Source organism: Pseudophryne corroboree, chromosome 3, assembly GCF_028390025.1.
Source record: "Pseudophryne corroboree isolate aPseCor3 chromosome 3, aPseCor3.hap2, whole genome shotgun sequence".
NCBI classification, from domain to species: domain Eukaryota; kingdom Metazoa; phylum Chordata; class Amphibia; order Anura; family Myobatrachidae; genus Pseudophryne; species Pseudophryne corroboree.
In genome coordinates, this window is record NC_086446.1 from 90351951 (window position 1) to 90368600 (window position 16650).

The window sequence follows — 16650 nt, forward strand, 5'->3', positions numbered from 1 at the left end:
CACACGCTTACCCGAAGCCAAGGCTAATAGCATGACCACCTTCCACGTGAGATATTTTACTTCCATCGTTTTGAGTGGTTCAAACCAGTGTGATTTCAGGAAACTCAACAACACGTTAAGATCCCAAGATGCCACTGGAGGCACAAAAGGGGGCTGAATATGCAGCACTCCCTTTACAAACGTCTGAACTTCAGGCAGAGAAGCCAGTTCTTTTTGAAAGAAAATGGATAAGGCCGAAATCTGAACCTTAATGGAACCCAATTTAAGGCCCAAAGTCACTCCCGACTGTAGGAAGTGAAGGAAAAGGCCCAGCTGGAATTCCTCCATAGGGGCATTCCTGGCCTCACACCAAGCCACATATTTTCGCCATATACGGTGATAATGTTGCATCCTTCCTAGCCTCTATCAGCGTAGGAATGACCTCATCCGAAATGCCTTTTTCTGCTAGGATCCGGCGTTCAACCGCCATGCCGTCAAACGCAGCAGCGGTAAGTCTTGGAACAGACAGGGCCCCTGTTGCACAAGTCCTGTCCTAGAGGCAGAGGCCACGGGTCCTCTGTGAGCATTTCTTGCAGATCTGGATACCAAGTCTTTCTTGGCCAATTCGGAACAATGAGTATTGTTCTCACTCCTCGTTTCCTTATGATTCTCAGCACCTTGGGTATGAGAGGAAGAAGAGGAAATACATAGACCGACGGGAACACCCACGGTGTCACCAGTGCGTCCACAGTTATCGCCTGAGGGTCTCTTGACCTGGCGCAATATCTCTGCAGCTTTTTGTTGAGGCGGGATGCCATCATGTCCACCTGTGGCAGTTCCCACCGACTTGCAATCTGCGTGAAGACTTCTGGATGAAGTCCCCACTCTCCCGGGTGGAGGTCGTGCCTGCTGAGGAAGTCTGCTTCCCAGTTGTCCACTCCCGGAATGAACACTGCTGACAGTGCGCTTACGTGATTCTCCGCCCAGCGAAGAATTCTGGTGGCCTCCACCATCGCCACCCTGCTCCTTGTGCCGCCTTGGCGGTTTACATGAGCCACTGCGGTGATGTTGTCTGACTGAATCAGAACCGGTTGGTCGCGAAGCAGGGACTCCGCTTGACGTAGGGCATTGTATATGGCCCTTAGTTCCAGGATTTTGATGTGAAGGCAAGTCTCCTGACTTGACCACAGCCCTTGGAAATTTCTTCCCTGTGTGACTGCCCCCCACCCTTGGAGGCTTGCATCCGTGGTCACCAGGACCCAGTCCTGGATGCCGAATCTGCGACCTTCGAGAAGGTGAGCACTCTGCAGCCACCACAGGAGAGACACCCTGGCCCTGGGGGATAGGGTGATTAACCGATGCATCTGAAGATGTGATCCGGACCACTTGTCCAGCAAGTCCCATTGGAAGGTCCTCGCATGGAACCTGCCGAAGGGAATGGCCTCGTATGATGCCACCATCCTTCCCAGGACTCGAGTGCAGTGATGCACTGACACCTGTTTTGGTTTTAATAGATTCCTGACCAGTGTCACGAGCTCCTGAGCTCTCTCTATCGGGAGATAAACCCTTTTCTGGTCTGTGTCTAGGATCATGCCTAGGAGAGGCAGATGAGCTGTAGGAACCAACTGCGACTTTGGAATATATAGACTCCAGCCGTGTTTCCGTTACACTTCCAGAGAAAGTGATACGCTGTTCAGCAACTGCTCTCTTGATCTCGCTTTTATGAGGAGATCGTCCAAGTACGTGATAATAGTGACACCTTGCTTCCGCAGGAGCACCATTATTTCCGCCATTACCTTGGTGAATATTCTCGGGGCCGTGGAGAGACCAAACGGCAACGTCTGAAATTGGTAATGACAATCCCGTACCGCAATTCTGAGGTACGCCTGATGAGGTGGATAAATGGGGACATGAAGGTATGCATCCTTTATGTCCAGAGTCACCATAAAATCTCCCCCTTTCAGGCTTGCAATGACCGCTCTTAGCGATTCCATCTTGAACTTGAACCTTTTCAGGTATATGTTCAGGGATTTTAAATTCAATATGGGTCTGACCGAACCGTCTGGTTTCGGGACTACAACATGGTCGAACAATAACCCCCTCCTTGTTGAAGGAGGGGAACCTTGACCACCACCTGTTGAAGATACAATTTGTGAATTGCAGTTAACACTGTTTTCCTCTCGTGGAGGGAAGCCGGCAGGTCCGTCGGTGAGGGGGCATCTCTTTTTTTTTCCTCAAAGTCCAGCTTGTATCCCTGAGACACAATATCTATTGCCCAGGGATCTAACAAGGAGTGAACCCACTTGTGGGTGAACTTACGAAGGCGTGCCCCCACTGGGCCTAGCTCCGCCTGTGGAGCCCCAGCGACATGCAGTGGATTTTGTAGAGGACGGGACGGACTTCTGTTCCTGGGAACTAGCTGTGTTGTGCAGCTTCTTTCCTCTGCCCCCGACTCTGGCAAGAAAGGACGCACCTCGGACTTTCTTGTTTCTTTGTTCGAAAGGCTGCATTTGGTAATGTCAAGCTTTCCTAGGCTGTGCAGGAATATAAGGCAAAATATCAGAATTACCAGCTATAGCTGTGGAAACCAGGTCCGAGAATCCTTCTCCACACAATCCTCAGCCTTCCATATGCCTCTTAAGTCGGCATCATCTGTCCATTTCATATTCTACAGGACACGTCAAGCAGAAATCGACATAGCTTTGTCTCTAGGACCCAGTAGACTCATGTCTCTTTGGGCATGTTTTATATATCTCTTAAGACAGCATCTTTAATATATATATTATTATATATATATTATATATATATATATATATATATATATAGTTCCAAAAATGACCGGCACTCCAAACAAATGTTTTAAATACCTGGGTGCCCTCCACAGTCCAGACGGAGCAGATACAGAGAGAGAAACAGTTGGCGGCACTCCACGGATTCTCTTTTCTTTGAGAATCCGTGGAGTGCCGCCAACTGTTTCTCTCTCTCTCTATATATATATATATATATATATACGGTGGAACAAACGAGGCGGCACTCAGAGACTTTCAATTCAAAAGTATAATTGGTGCAAAACGTGCAAAAAAGGTCACATCAACGTTTTCGGGGACCTAGTCCCCTTCTTCAGGATCTAGGTCCCCGAAACGTTGATGTGACCTTTTTTGCACGTTTTGCACCAATTATACTTTTGAATTGAAAGTCTCTGAGTGCCGCCTCGTTTGTTCCACCGCATATCACCGGTCCCCGGTTGGGGAGGGCACCAGAGCAGGTCGAGCCCAGCATTGGACTCTGTGGAGTGCCGGAGCAGCCATATTTTCTCTCTCTCTCTCTATATATATATATATATATATATATATATATATATATATATATATATATATATATATATATATATATATATATATATATATATATATATATATATATATATATATATATATATATACACACACACATACACATACTAGGGTCTCAATCTCTGCTGATAGGGTACCTGTCCACGCTGCCACAGCGCTATAAACCCATGCCGACACAATCGCCGGTCTGAGTAGTGTACCAGAATGCGCACGCTATCTGCAGGATCCCTGAGAATAGCTGTTACGTCAGGGCTACCTTTTGGGCAAACGTGACACTCTAGGGGAAGATTCCCATCGTATCCTGGCCCTAGTGGGGAAAGTATACTCCCTGAAAATTCCTTGTGGGAAACCTCAGTCTCTTGTCTGGAGATTCCCGCTCTTTTTCCTCATGAGAGGAGGGAAATTTACCTCAGCTTTCTTCCCCTTAAACATGTGTACCCTTGTGTCAGGGACAGATGAGTCATCAGTGATATGCAAATCATCTTTTATTACAATAGTCATATATTGAATACTTTTCTGCCATTTTGGCTGTAACTTTGCATTATCGTAGTCGACACTGGAGTCAGACTCCGTGTCGATATCAGTGTCTATTATTTTGGATAGTGAGCATTGAGAGACTCTGAAGGTCTCTGCGACATTGGGACAGACATGGGTAGATTCCCTGTCTGTTCTCTAATCTTTTGTGCAATAAATTCACCTTAGCACTTAATTACACATATCCAAACAGGTGTCGGCGTTGTCGACGGAGACAGCCTCTCACACACATATTTGCTCCATCTCCTCCTTAGGGGAGCCTTTTACCTCAGACATGTCGACACACACATACCGACACACCACACACTCAGGGAATGCTCATCTGAAGACAATTCCCCCATAAGGCCCTTTGGAGAGACAGAGAGAGAGTATGCCAGCACACACCCCAGCGCTATTAACCCAGGAATAACACAGTAACTTAATGTTAACCCAGTAGCTGCTGCTTATATTGATTTTTCCGCCTAATTATGTGCCCCCCCTCTCTTTTTACCCTCTTCTACCGTGTAACTGCAGGGGAGAGGCTGGGGAGCTTCCTCTCAGCGGTGCTGTGGAGAAAAAACATGGCGCTGGCGAGTGCTGAGGAAGAAGCCCCGCTCCCTCGACGGCGGGCTTCTGTCCCGTTTTCATGTACAATTTTTGGCGGGGGCTCATGCATATATACAGTGCCCAACTGTATATATGCCCACTTTTGCCAAGAGGTCTCTAATTGCTGCCCAGGGCGCCCCTTCCTGCGCCCTGCACCCTACAGTGACCGGAGTATGTGGGTGTAGTGTGGGAGCAATGGCGCGCAGCTGCAGTGCTGTGCGCCACCTCAGTTTGAAGACTGGAGTCTTCTGCCGCCGATTTCGAAGTCTTCTTGCTTCTTTCACCCGGCTTCTGTCTTCCGACTCTGCGAGGGGGACGGCAGCGCGGCTCCGGGATCGGACGACAAAGGGTGAGATCCTGTGTACGATCCCTCTGGAGCTAATGGTGTCCAGTAGCCTAAGAAGCAGGACCTATCTTCAGAGAGTAGGGCTGCTTCTCTCCCCTCAGTCCCACGATGCAGGGAGTCTGTTGCCCGCAGATCTCCCTGAAAATAAAAAACCTAACAAAATACTTTCTTACAGCAAGCTCAGGAGAGATCACTAAGTAGCACCCAGCTCGTCCGGGCACAGATTCAAACTGAGGTCTGGAGGAGGGACATAGAGGGAGGAGCCAGAACACACCAGAATCCAAATTCTTTCTTAAAGTGCCCTGTCTCCTGCGGAGCCCGTCTATTCCCCATGGTCCTTACGGAGTCCCCAGCATCCACTAGGACGTTAGAGAAATTATTATAAATCATATATATCTTATCTCGGTAATGAGCTCTTTGGGATAAATTATTCCTCCAATCTATCCTCTAACAACTTACCCTGCTGCCCATAATCACTTCCTTCTGCCGAGCGCCTCCTGCTTCTCCTGATCTGCCCATACAAGGTCTCTTACTGCCATAGATATGATATATGTGAGGGGATTAGAATGTATGACGCAGGGGTACAGAAGTGTGAGAGAGAGAGAGAGGTGCAGGGTCTATAGTGTGCCCAGGTCAGGGAGCAAACTAGCGAGTTCTATGCATGTGTTCACATTATATTACATGTAAGTGGAATAGGCTCACAAGGTTTACCCACCTACCTGCTGTTGGTTAAATAGAGAGTGTCTTACAAGTACCTTGGGGCTGCCACCAATGACACAATCGGTGATAACCATCGATGGTACATAAACCACCTATGGCGAACCATCGATGGTTTGCACCACTCGATAACCACCACTGAAAGGTGCTGTCTGTGCCATGGACCAAACAAAAAAAAGGGGGTGGGGTTTGGCGGGTGTCAGAGCTATGCTCCGTCTCCCCGCACCATGCAAAAAACAAACAAACCATATTCGTTTATGCTGTGTCATAGATGGAGGGAAACCATCTGGTTCTCTCCCAACAATTGCAAAAGCATTTGACATTGGCCACAAACCATCGATGATTCGGAATCATCGATAGGTTGATGGCCATCCCTAAAATATCTGCAATATGGATGACTATACATGCCCTGCCCGTGATGTTAGACAGTCTCTGCTACAGTGTATGTCACCAATGGTGTTAGGTAGAAGGATCACTGTAAACTAATCCTTGTGAGTCCATTTAAAAAAAAAAAAAAAAAAATGTCAACAAAAGTTGGACGTATTTATCTTGTAACTGTGCACATTACAGGTATCGCCGTCCTGACGCTGCAGGAGTATATACAGTATATATCTGTAACAGCGCTCCATGACACCCACTTTCTGCCTAATAGCTACAGGAGGGATATTACGGTTCTCCTCAAGCCTCTGCCCCCCTAACCTATATGATTCCCTTCCCCTTATTCCCACTCCCTTGGTCTTCCCAATCACCTTTCCATTATTTAAAATAGGTGTAGGTTCCACTTCCTATTGAAGTGGGCAGAATGGGGACATAAACATAGTGGATCTGCGGCCCTTGCGTTTGGGCAGGGCCTAATGACGCAAGTCTATGTCAATCACTGCATATTAGACCCACCCCCTATGCAAATATGCTACAAATAAGGCATTTTCCCTGTGAGGGGCAGGGCCTAAGGGGGAGGGGCCAAATTATGCCAACAGCCTGGCCCCACTCCATCGCAAGTCCACCTGCTTCTCCTCTACGGGCATTTCCCAGAGAGGAAACGTGTATAACTAGGAGGGGAGTGGGCACTGTAACATACTGTGGATGGATTCCCTCTTACTATGGAGCAACAGTGTTTCCGAGAAGGGCATCCCAATGAAGAGCTGCACAACACCAGGACAGGGCCAGTAATAGGGAATATATAACAAAGGGTGATACCAGGTGTAGGGAACATGCAGCCCCCCACCTGCTCTGGAACTACACATACCAGCAATGCTCTGCCACAGTCATGCTATTAGGGCATGCTAGAACTATGGCAGGGCATGCTAATTTTCTTATTAGGTGCCCGTATTTTATGTTCTATTGCTGACTGCGTACCCAAACGGTGTTTACGCGTTGTATGTTTTGCCAGCGTGAATGGAGAAGCAGCAAAATAATAAATGCAATCAATGAGATCTACAGACAAACACCATGTACTAAGCAGCTGGCAGCTAATGGTTAGGTGACCTGATGCCAAGGCTGCCCAGGGACACGCAAGAGTTCTGCCCCTAGTAGAGCACAGCTGGGACTGTGGTCTGTGTGACATCTAGCACACTCCTAATTCACTCTCCATTATTATGCAGTATGTGGGGAGAGCGTTCTCTTACCTGATGTTTCCTCCACCTTTATCTCCTGCTTCAGATGAGCGAGTCTGACCCGGAGCAGCTCCTGCAGATGGGAACGTATAATATAATGAGGAATGTGCCACCATGCAATACAGCCAGATAACACAGACTAAGGACACTGGATACACTAGTATAGAGCACAGAGGTGTCCCCTGTTTCCCCTCTGCCTGGTCTTCCAGGACTGCCCCCACTACTCCCTCCCTGCACTCTCCCCCGACTCCCCTCTGCCTGGTCTACCAGCACTGCCCCCACTACCCCTTCCCTGCACTCTCCCCTGACTCCCCTCTGCCTGGTCTCCCAGCACTGTCCCCACTACTCCCTCCCTGCACTCTCCCCTGACTCCCCTCTGCCTGGTCTCCCAGCACTGTCCCCACTACTCCCTCCCTGCACTCTCCCCCGACTCCCCTCTGCCTGGTCTCCCAGCACTGCCCCCACTACCCCTTCCCTGCACTCTCCCCTGACTCCCCTCTGCCTGGTCTCCCAGCACTGTCCCCACTACTCCCTCCCTGCACTCTCCCCTGACTCCCCTCTGCCTGGTCTCTCAGCACTGCCCCCACTACCCCTTCCCTGCACTCTCCCCTGACTCCCCTCTGCCTGGTCTCCCAGCACTGTCCCCACTACTCCCTCCCTGCACTCTCATCTGATTCCCCTCTGTCTGGTCTCCCAGTACAGTCCCCACTAATCCTTCCCTGCGCTCTCCCCTGACTTCCCTCTGCCTGGTCTCCCAGCACTGTCCCCACTACTCCCTCCCTGCACTCTCATCTGATTCCCCTCTGTCTGCTCTCCCAGCACTGTCCCCACTACTCCTTCCCTGCGCTCTGCCTTGACTCCCCTCTGCCTGGTCTCCCAGCACTGCCCCCACTACCCCTTCCCTGCACTCTCCCCTGACTCCCCTCTGCCTGGTCTCCCAGCACTGTCCCCACTACTCCTTCCCTGCGCTCTCCCAGCATTGTCCTCACAACTCCCCGCAGTCCCCTATTTAGACCTATCTATGTTCTGCACTATTTTTGGGTTAACAAGATGTCTGAACTGAACACATCCCATTGCCTGATATAAGCTATGATTAGACACAGTGACACACATCCGTACTGACATATAACAGTTACAATAGAAACCCATCAGGGCTTCAGGCGCTACCAACTGTATTCTGCTTAGGGCCTGGAACACCCACACTGCTATATGGCAGCATTAGGTCACCTTCACATAACTAATGGGGGGCAGACAAAACCCAAACACTGCAGATGGTACAGGAAAGGTAAGCATGGTGTAAGGCAGTGCAGGGGGGAAATATAATATTACAGGGCACTACACCTATCGTCCTCTGCCTGCCACAACAGAACACATGGAGAATTCCTAACGATACCATAACAGAACATGACATACGTCATCATCCTGCGGGGTGCTCTGAGGTTCCTCTGTCTGGTCCTGTGAATGATGGGGACTGGACGGTCTTGGAGATCTCTCCGGGGTATTGACGTTATTGGATACATCTGTAAAAGACAAAGAAAAATTAACAAAAAAGCTTTTAATTATGCGCAAACAAGACACGTGTGTGTGTGTGTGTGTGTGTGTGTGTGTGTATATGTCTGTCTGTGTGTGTGTGTGTGTGTGTGTGTCTGCCCATGAACCAATAGCAAATCCAGAGAAAGTAAGAGGAGGGGGTGATGTATCAGAGCCCCCATCCCATCCTGCGGTCTGGCTGGTGAAGATCAGCTCCATCCACCCATCAGTGCACTACTGGGCAGCTGGGCAAGAGACTCTGGCGCCAAACATGTAGCAATCGGCTGCCCAATAACCTTCTGAGGTTCATACATAGAACACAAGTTTCTCCGATGCTGGTAAGGATCACACTACATTAATCCATATCTTTACAATTACCTTTCGGTAGTGTGGGTTCTATGTCATTTGATGCCGGCTGAGTGGAGAAACTAACGATTACTCACTTCGGCTGCCTAGTACATCAATGTAATGTATGGCAATGTATTTAAATCAGCAATATCTGCATATAAGTGTATAGCCATAAGGAATGTAGTTGCTTTACCGACGCCAGAATACCGGCCGCTTACAATGCCGGCAAACAGGGGCTATTCCCACTTGTGGGTGTCCACGACACCCGTAGAGCCTGCTGAGTGGCGAGCCCGCAAGGGGTTCCATTGCGCTCACCCCCACCCCTACCTACTACAATTAGCATAGCTCCATCCAACACCTGCACAGGAAAACACTATGCATTCTGCATAAATCCCCTGAATCTGCACACAAATAGGTGCAAATGGTGACAGCACTGTGGTGGGAGTGTGTTTTGCGCCTCCCAAAATTATTCTTAATGACTACGGGCTGAGGTGTACACTATGATCGCGCAGCGTGGCTGCAGGAAGTATGACGCCGGAGCCATTGCCAGGGTGTATGGAATCACCGCCGCAGGCTCAGACACGCACCAAAAAAACGTCATGACACCTCTCTCCGTTAGCTCCCCCAAACTGTCCATCACATTGCGAATAAATCCCCACTACTTCCTCTGTCACAAGACCATTGCGGTACATGATCAGTCAGACTAAGACTCATGCGCTGTCATTTGATAAACGCTCAGCCATGGGGAAAAAAGAAATAGGATTTTAATTACCTTCCGGTAAAACCTTTTCTCGCAGTCCGTAGAGGATACTGGGGTCCATTTAGTTCCATGGGGTATAGACGGGTCCACTAGGAGCCTTGGGCACTTTAAGAATTTGATAGTGTGCACTGGCTCCTCCCTCTATGCCCCTCCTACCAGACTCAGTCTAGGAAACTGTGCTCGAGGAGACGGACATACCTTGAGAGATTCGAACCAGCACACACAAAACAAGAGGAAAGCCATGCTGAGGGGCGTGGCCACGGCGGTGAAGGAGTAGGCAGCGGATCCCGGGAGCTCCCCGATTTTATAACTCCTGCACCCATCCTGTGTCCCTCCGGAGTGTCTACCCCCCGGTGCTGGTCCCCCCTCACCTCCGAGCAGCGGCGGGCACCTTTGTCCGGGATCTCTGGGTGCTGGCTGGCCGCGGCGGACGACTTCCGGCATTGCGGCCTGTGACTCCTCCGGATCCCCGGCCTCGAGTTTGGCGCTCCCGGCCGCGCAGCTCCAGGGCCCTCTTGACGGTCGGACGAACGGGCGGGCGGCGCTGTCTGGTGCTGGGCACATTGCAGGGGACACTGAAGGCCCTCCTGTACCTGGCTGAAGGGGACCTGAGACTCCTGGCTGGACAATAAGGCGCAGGTATTCCAGTGGAGGGGTGAAGTGCTTAAAAGCCCGGGGGCCATTTTGGGTGCAGTTCCATAGACCGCCTCAGCACACAGCTCTCCCTGTCTACCCTGCAAGGACTGCATGCACACTGCAACTCAATGCACTATTGTGTTACACTAATAGCTCACAGTGTATTACACACCAATACCCTGCTTCTACCTGGAATTTGCTGCAGGACATTCTCCCCTCAACAACATCAATATCATATACTATTTTTTATTTTTACACAAAGCCTGTGCCCTTATCCATTGATATTTTGACCCAAAGATCCGTCACGGCTGCTTCCCGGCTTTAAAAGCATATAGCCTGCTGTCTTCTAATTATACTTTATACTACAACTCTACCCGGAGGAGTGGGTGACCGACATCTGTCAATATGGTTAAGGGCGGCCAGAGTGCGGCCGCGGCCAAACTAGAAAGATTTGCTAGGCAACCCAACCCCAGGGGGTCATCGGCTCCACCTCAGGGTGCCTCTCCAACACACTCAAGCTCCCCTCCTGCGTCTACCGCCAACTCCCCAACGGCAGCGGAGGCGCAGTCTATTCAGCAGGTGTTGGAGGCTATAGCCGGTAGTGAGCAGCGTCTCTCCGATAAGATGGAAAAGGTGCAGTGCGACCTCTCCTTACTTCGACAAGATGTTCAGCGTATACGTGAGAGAGTGGGTGAGGCGGAGACGCGTGTCTCCAACTTGGAGGATATGTGTGGCCCCCTTAAGCAATCCGTGTCCGCAGTGACCCAGCAGGTCTCATCTCTCCAAACCAAGCTCCTAGACATGGAGGGTCGACTGCGCAGAAACAATGTCCGATTTGTGGGTCTGCCTGAGAGAGAGGAGGGCTCGCAGCCGGAGGACTTCCTCGAATCCTGGCTCAAAGAGATCTATGGTGCTGAGTCCTTTACGGCACAATTCACAGTGGAGCGAGCGCATAGGATACCATCTCGGCCGCTACCTCCTGGTGCCCCTCCTCGCACCTTCATCGCCAAATTCCTGCACTATAAGGATCGTGACTCGGCCCTCCGCCTTGGCCGTACGAAGGGCCCATTGGTCCGCAACGGAGTCAGAGTGTCGGCCTTCCCGGACTTTGCCGCGGACGTTCAGAAGGACAGGGCCCAGTTTATGCCTATCAAACGACGTCTGCGGGACCTCAACCTCTCATATTCCATGCTGTTTCCCTCTCGGCTCCGAGTGGTGGCGGATGGGGAGACCAAGTTCTTTAATTCTCCTAGAGAGGCGGCCCAGTGGCTGGACGGATATGCGCCGGGTGCCCGTCAGCTAGCTCCGGACTGATTCCCTGCGCTGAAGATGCTGGGATCTTGACCACCGGAGGAGACGACCACAATTCGGGAAGCCCCCCACCTTTTGCATTGGTGGCTCAAGACTTTTCACGTTCAAGTGCTACTGGTTAAGAGGGTTTAGGTTAAGTTGAGAATCTGGGCCTTCTTAGCATTTGGTAGTTGGGTTTGGCGTTTTGGGATATAAGTATGCCAGAGTTCGGGGTGGTGTACGGGGAGGGGAGGGATGGTTGGGAAGCTGCTAGTTGCGGCTCTTCTTGTTGTTTTTGGTTTTCTTTCTTTAGTTTATTATTTTTCATATCTGTTTTTTCTGAAACTAGGATGTTTGATATACCAGATATTATGGCTTATAACGCAGAGCTCTTATGAGATATATGTTGCTATGGCTAGTGGTGCTGATTTTTGGATATATATTGTGAGATGTCTATCCGTGTGGCACATCGAGTATACCTGGGGTCATGAGTAACTTGAAATTTCTGGCATGGAATGTCCGGGGTCTAAATAACAAAATCAAATGTTCTTTGGTTCTAAATATGATTAGGAAATATGACCCGGATATTGCATGCCTTAGCGAGACCCACTTGCAGGGAAATCGGTTGTTATCTCTAAGACGGGCCTGGGTGGGATGGGCTTACCATGCCTCTCATTCCTCCTTCTCCAGGGGTGTGTCTGTTCTGATTAAAAAAACGGTGCAATTTGAGTTAATATCGGTCAAAACTGACACGTATGGCAGATTTGTATTTCTGGAATGCAAACTGAGTTCCCAGCCCTATTACATTTTAGCAGTGTATGTCCCCCCTCCTTTTTCATACGCTGTATTGCAGCAAGCTGCATCTTTTATAGCTTCCTCCCCTACCACTCCGGTGATATGTCTGGGCGACTTTAACAATATATTAGATGTCTCTTTGGACCGATGGCGGTCTCCGAATGATGCGATGGTGGGTAGTGGTTCTACCAAATTTGCTGATTTCTTGAATAATTTACAATGGGTAGATGTGTGGAGGCTTCGCCACCCTGCAGTCCGTCAGTTCTCCTGTTTCTCCAGCACATATGGCTCCTTTTCTAGAATAGACCTGGTACTGGTGTCCCCCGCCCTTATCCCTGCAGTCACTGACGTCCGCTATGAGGCCCGAGGGATCTCTGACCACTCCCCTTTGCTGATGACTCTCGCTGTGAAGGGTCAGAGGGGACACTCTTATTGGAAGTTGCACCCTTCTTGGCTGACTCAGCTAGGTGACTGCGGTGATCTGGAGACTCAGTGGGAGGGTTACTTTAGCGACAACACAGGATCTGCCCCGGGAACTATGGTATGGGATTCATTCAAGGCTTTTCTGAGGGGCTCCTATATAGGACGCATAGCAGCTCATAAAGTGTCCTCTAGAGAAAGGGAGAAGGCCCTGGAGAGTGACGCCAGAGATTTAGAGTCCCAATACTTGCTAGATGGTACCCCCACGACGAAAGCACGTTGGCTGGTGGCCCAATCGGCCTGGCTTGCCCACCTGTCCGATAAAAACTCACGGTCCCTCCTCTTTAGGGCCACTAATATTTATATGCAGGCTGATAGGACGGGTGGCCTCCTGGCCCGGCTGATACATCAGGATCGTCCTGGGACTGTAATTACACAAATGTCCGATGGGGATGGGTCCTTTGTCGACACCACGCCGGACATTGCGCAGTTATTCCGATCCTATTACACCAAGGTTTATAGCTCACAGTCGACATGCTCCACTATGGATCTCTCCTACTATTTGGCGGGTATTCCGCTACCCGCGCTCCCCTCTGAGGCCCGTGAGGTACTGGAAGCGCCCTTGACACTCGCGGAGGTGACTGCGGCTATTGGTGTGTCCCCCAATGGCAAGGCCCCGGGGTGTGACGGAATTCCCTCAGAGGTATACAAAACTCATGTTGATTTTTTCGGGCCCAGGCTCCATGCCTTATACCTAGATATATTTACCAGTAATGAACTTCCCCCCTCTATGTCAGAGGCAATTATAATAGTGATCCCAAAGCCCGGTAAGGACCCTAGGTCTCAGGACTCCTATAGACCGATATCCCTAATCCCCACCGACGCTAAGATCCTGGCAAAGATATTGGCAGTGCGACTTAACACAGTGATCACCTCCCTCGTTCATCCAGACCAGACTGGCTTCATGCCTGGGAAGTCCACGTCTATTAACCTACGTAGACTGTATACCATTTTACAACTCCCACATGACTTCCCTTCTGACTCGGCTGTGGTCTCGCTGGACGCGGCCAAGGCCTTTGACAGTATTGAATGGGCTTATTTATGGGAGGTGATGTCTTGTATGGGCTTTGGGCCCAACTTTATCAGATGGACTAAATTACTGTACCAGCATCTGAGTGCCAGGATCTTGGTAAATGGCTATGTATCCCCCTCCTTTCAATTGTCCCGGGGTACCAGACAGGGCTGCCCCCTATCCCCCGCACTGTTTGCTTTGGCCATCGAGCCCTTGGCCTGTTTGGTACGATCGCACCCAGATATTGTGGGAATTTGCACGGGCTCACGCGAGGATAGGATAGCACTTTATGCCGACGACATGTTATTATTTTTGCAAGACTACGCCAGGTCAATGCCCGTTCTGCTGCGTGTGATTGAGGACTTTGGTGCTCACTCGGGTCTTCAGATCAACTGGTCTAAATCATATATTATGCCAGTCATAGGCCCCCCTCCTACTGTTCCAAAAATTTCCCTACCATTATGTTGGACAATACAATTTAAATACCTCGGAATTCAAATAACTAATGACCCTTCTGATTTCATCCCTCTGAATCTGGGCCCGACCATGCAGCAGATCATGTGCAAATCCAAAACCTGGTGTAGGCTTCCACTGACGGTGTCTGGCAGGGTTAATCTCATTAAAATGATCATACTGCCCAAACTTTTATACATTATTCTTCAGTCCCCTGTATTTATCTATCCAACGGGTGGTCTTCTGTTTGCCGGCGGTCGGGCTCCCGGCGCTCAGTATACCGGCGCCGGGAGCCCGACAGCCGGAATACCGACAATTATTTTCCCTCGTGGGGGTCCACGACCCCCATAGAGGGAGAATAAAATAGTGTGGCGCGCGTAGCGCGCCACCGTGCCCGTAGCGTGGCGAGCGCAGCGAGCCCGCAAGGGGCTCATTTGCGCTCGCCAAGCTGTCGGTAAGCCGGCGGTCGGGCTCCCGGCGCCGGGATGCTGGTCGCCGGGAGCCCGACCGCCGGCCAGCCGTAGTGAACCCTATCCAACATTCTATAGGAAACTAAATAGTGTTCTGTCCTCACTCGTTTGGGCTAACAAACGACCTAGGATACAATTAAATACCCTCACAAGGCTGCGCTCTGATGGCGGCCTAGCTTTGCCTAATTTCCAGATGTATTACTACGCTGCTCAGCTGACTCATATTAGTGTATGGGTGCAGGATTCTGGTGATGATTCCTTGCAGTGTGAGTTTATTCGCTGCTATTTTCCTCACCTCTCTCCTATGCAGGTGCTGCTGAGTGGGAGCGTGGCCCGGTTTCTTCCCCCTATTATCTTTCAGGCCTTAAAGATATGGCGGGCCCTGAGAGACCTCTTAGGGTACGACGACCTGGACCCAGACACCCCCCTTTGGTACTCTGACTGGCTTCCTGAGTTGCCTGCGCTTGAGGGACGGGAGGTGTGGGCCCCTAGATCTGTGGTCTCTATTTCCCAACTCTATCTAAATAATTTATTCAAATCCTTTCAGCAACTGAAAGATGAGTTTGGTTTACCTAACTCCTATTTTTTCAGATACCTTCAACTTCGACATGCCCTCCAGTCCCAGTTTGCAGAGTCCCCCCCACGAATCCTCCCATTTCCCATCAAGACTTTTGTAACTACATTGGGTCGAACTAAGATGGTTTCCCTTGCGTATGGATATCTTCTCACCAAACTCCATACGGACCCTTTGACACGTCTCCGTGGAAAATGGGAGGAGGATGTAGGTCTCATGGGTGAGGAGGACTGGGCCCTTGCTCTGGAATACCCTGCTACAGTCACCAAGTCCCTCAGATACCAACAAATCCAATTCTTCATTCTACATAGAACATATATGACTCCAGCTAGACTGGCCTCTTTTGGGACTGGCAGATCTGGCCTCTGCCCTAAGTGCAAGGCGGATATGGGAACATTTTGGCATATGGTGTGGGATTGCCCAAGACTACGGGTGTTCTGGTCGGGGGTTAGGTCAATGCTGGAGAGTACGGGAGTGACTGGCGGACTGCTTACCCCACAATTCTGTATTTTGGGGATAGGAGGCTCTACTTCTGAGACTGGCCCGGTGGATCTATATGCTCACAATGTATGTGCCTTGGCTAAGGTTTGCATTGCGAGGCTCTGGATGGCCCCTAGCGGCCCTTTAGTTTCTGCGCTCAGGACCTTAGTTAATGATACAATATTCAAGGAAAGATATATTTATATGAAACAAAACGCATCAGCCAAATTTGAAAGAGTCTGGTCTCGTTGGCTGGAATCTCCCCACTCCCACCTGGTCCCTCAATCATAGTGGATACCGAGGAGCTATTGTGCCACTGATCTACTGTATAATGATGTATGTTTAGATGGTTGGCAGCTGAGCTCTGCGGGCTCGCCTAATTACATATACGACTGATAAGGTCCTGGTTTAGATGACTATTTCTTACTATGTTTCTTTCTATGTTTCTAACTTCTTTCTTTTTCTTTTTATGTACCCTTTTTTGGGTTAGTTTAAGGGCGAAAAATCCAAAAATGTCATGGTGATTTATATATTGGTTGCGGATGTTGCAGGCTCAAACGTGCCGATAAACTGTATGTAAACAAGGATGTGATTAATTTGATATATGTGATATGCCGTTGATATGCAATGTCTGTAACTTAATCTCCATATTATTGAATAAAAATTACTTTATTAAAAAAAAAAAAAGAGGAAAG

At 49.8% G+C, this 16650-nt stretch overlaps 1 protein-coding gene across 4 annotated transcripts in view; it reads right to left on the minus strand.

Moving 5' to 3' along the window:
• LOC135054829 (zinc finger protein 260-like) overlaps window positions 1-16650 on the minus strand; it is an 85383-nt gene that overhangs the window by 34320 nt on the left and 34413 nt on the right. For all 4 annotated transcript variants that reach the window (XM_063958213.1, XM_063958211.1, XM_063958210.1 and 1 more), the window contains exons 7-8: window positions 8541-8647; window positions 7140-7200 (exon numbers count right to left, since the gene is read on the minus strand). In XM_063958213.1, coding sequence (XP_063814283.1) covers window positions 7140-7200; window positions 8541-8647 — 168 coding nt within the window. The remainder of the gene's footprint in view (window positions 1-7139; window positions 7201-8540; window positions 8648-16650) is intronic.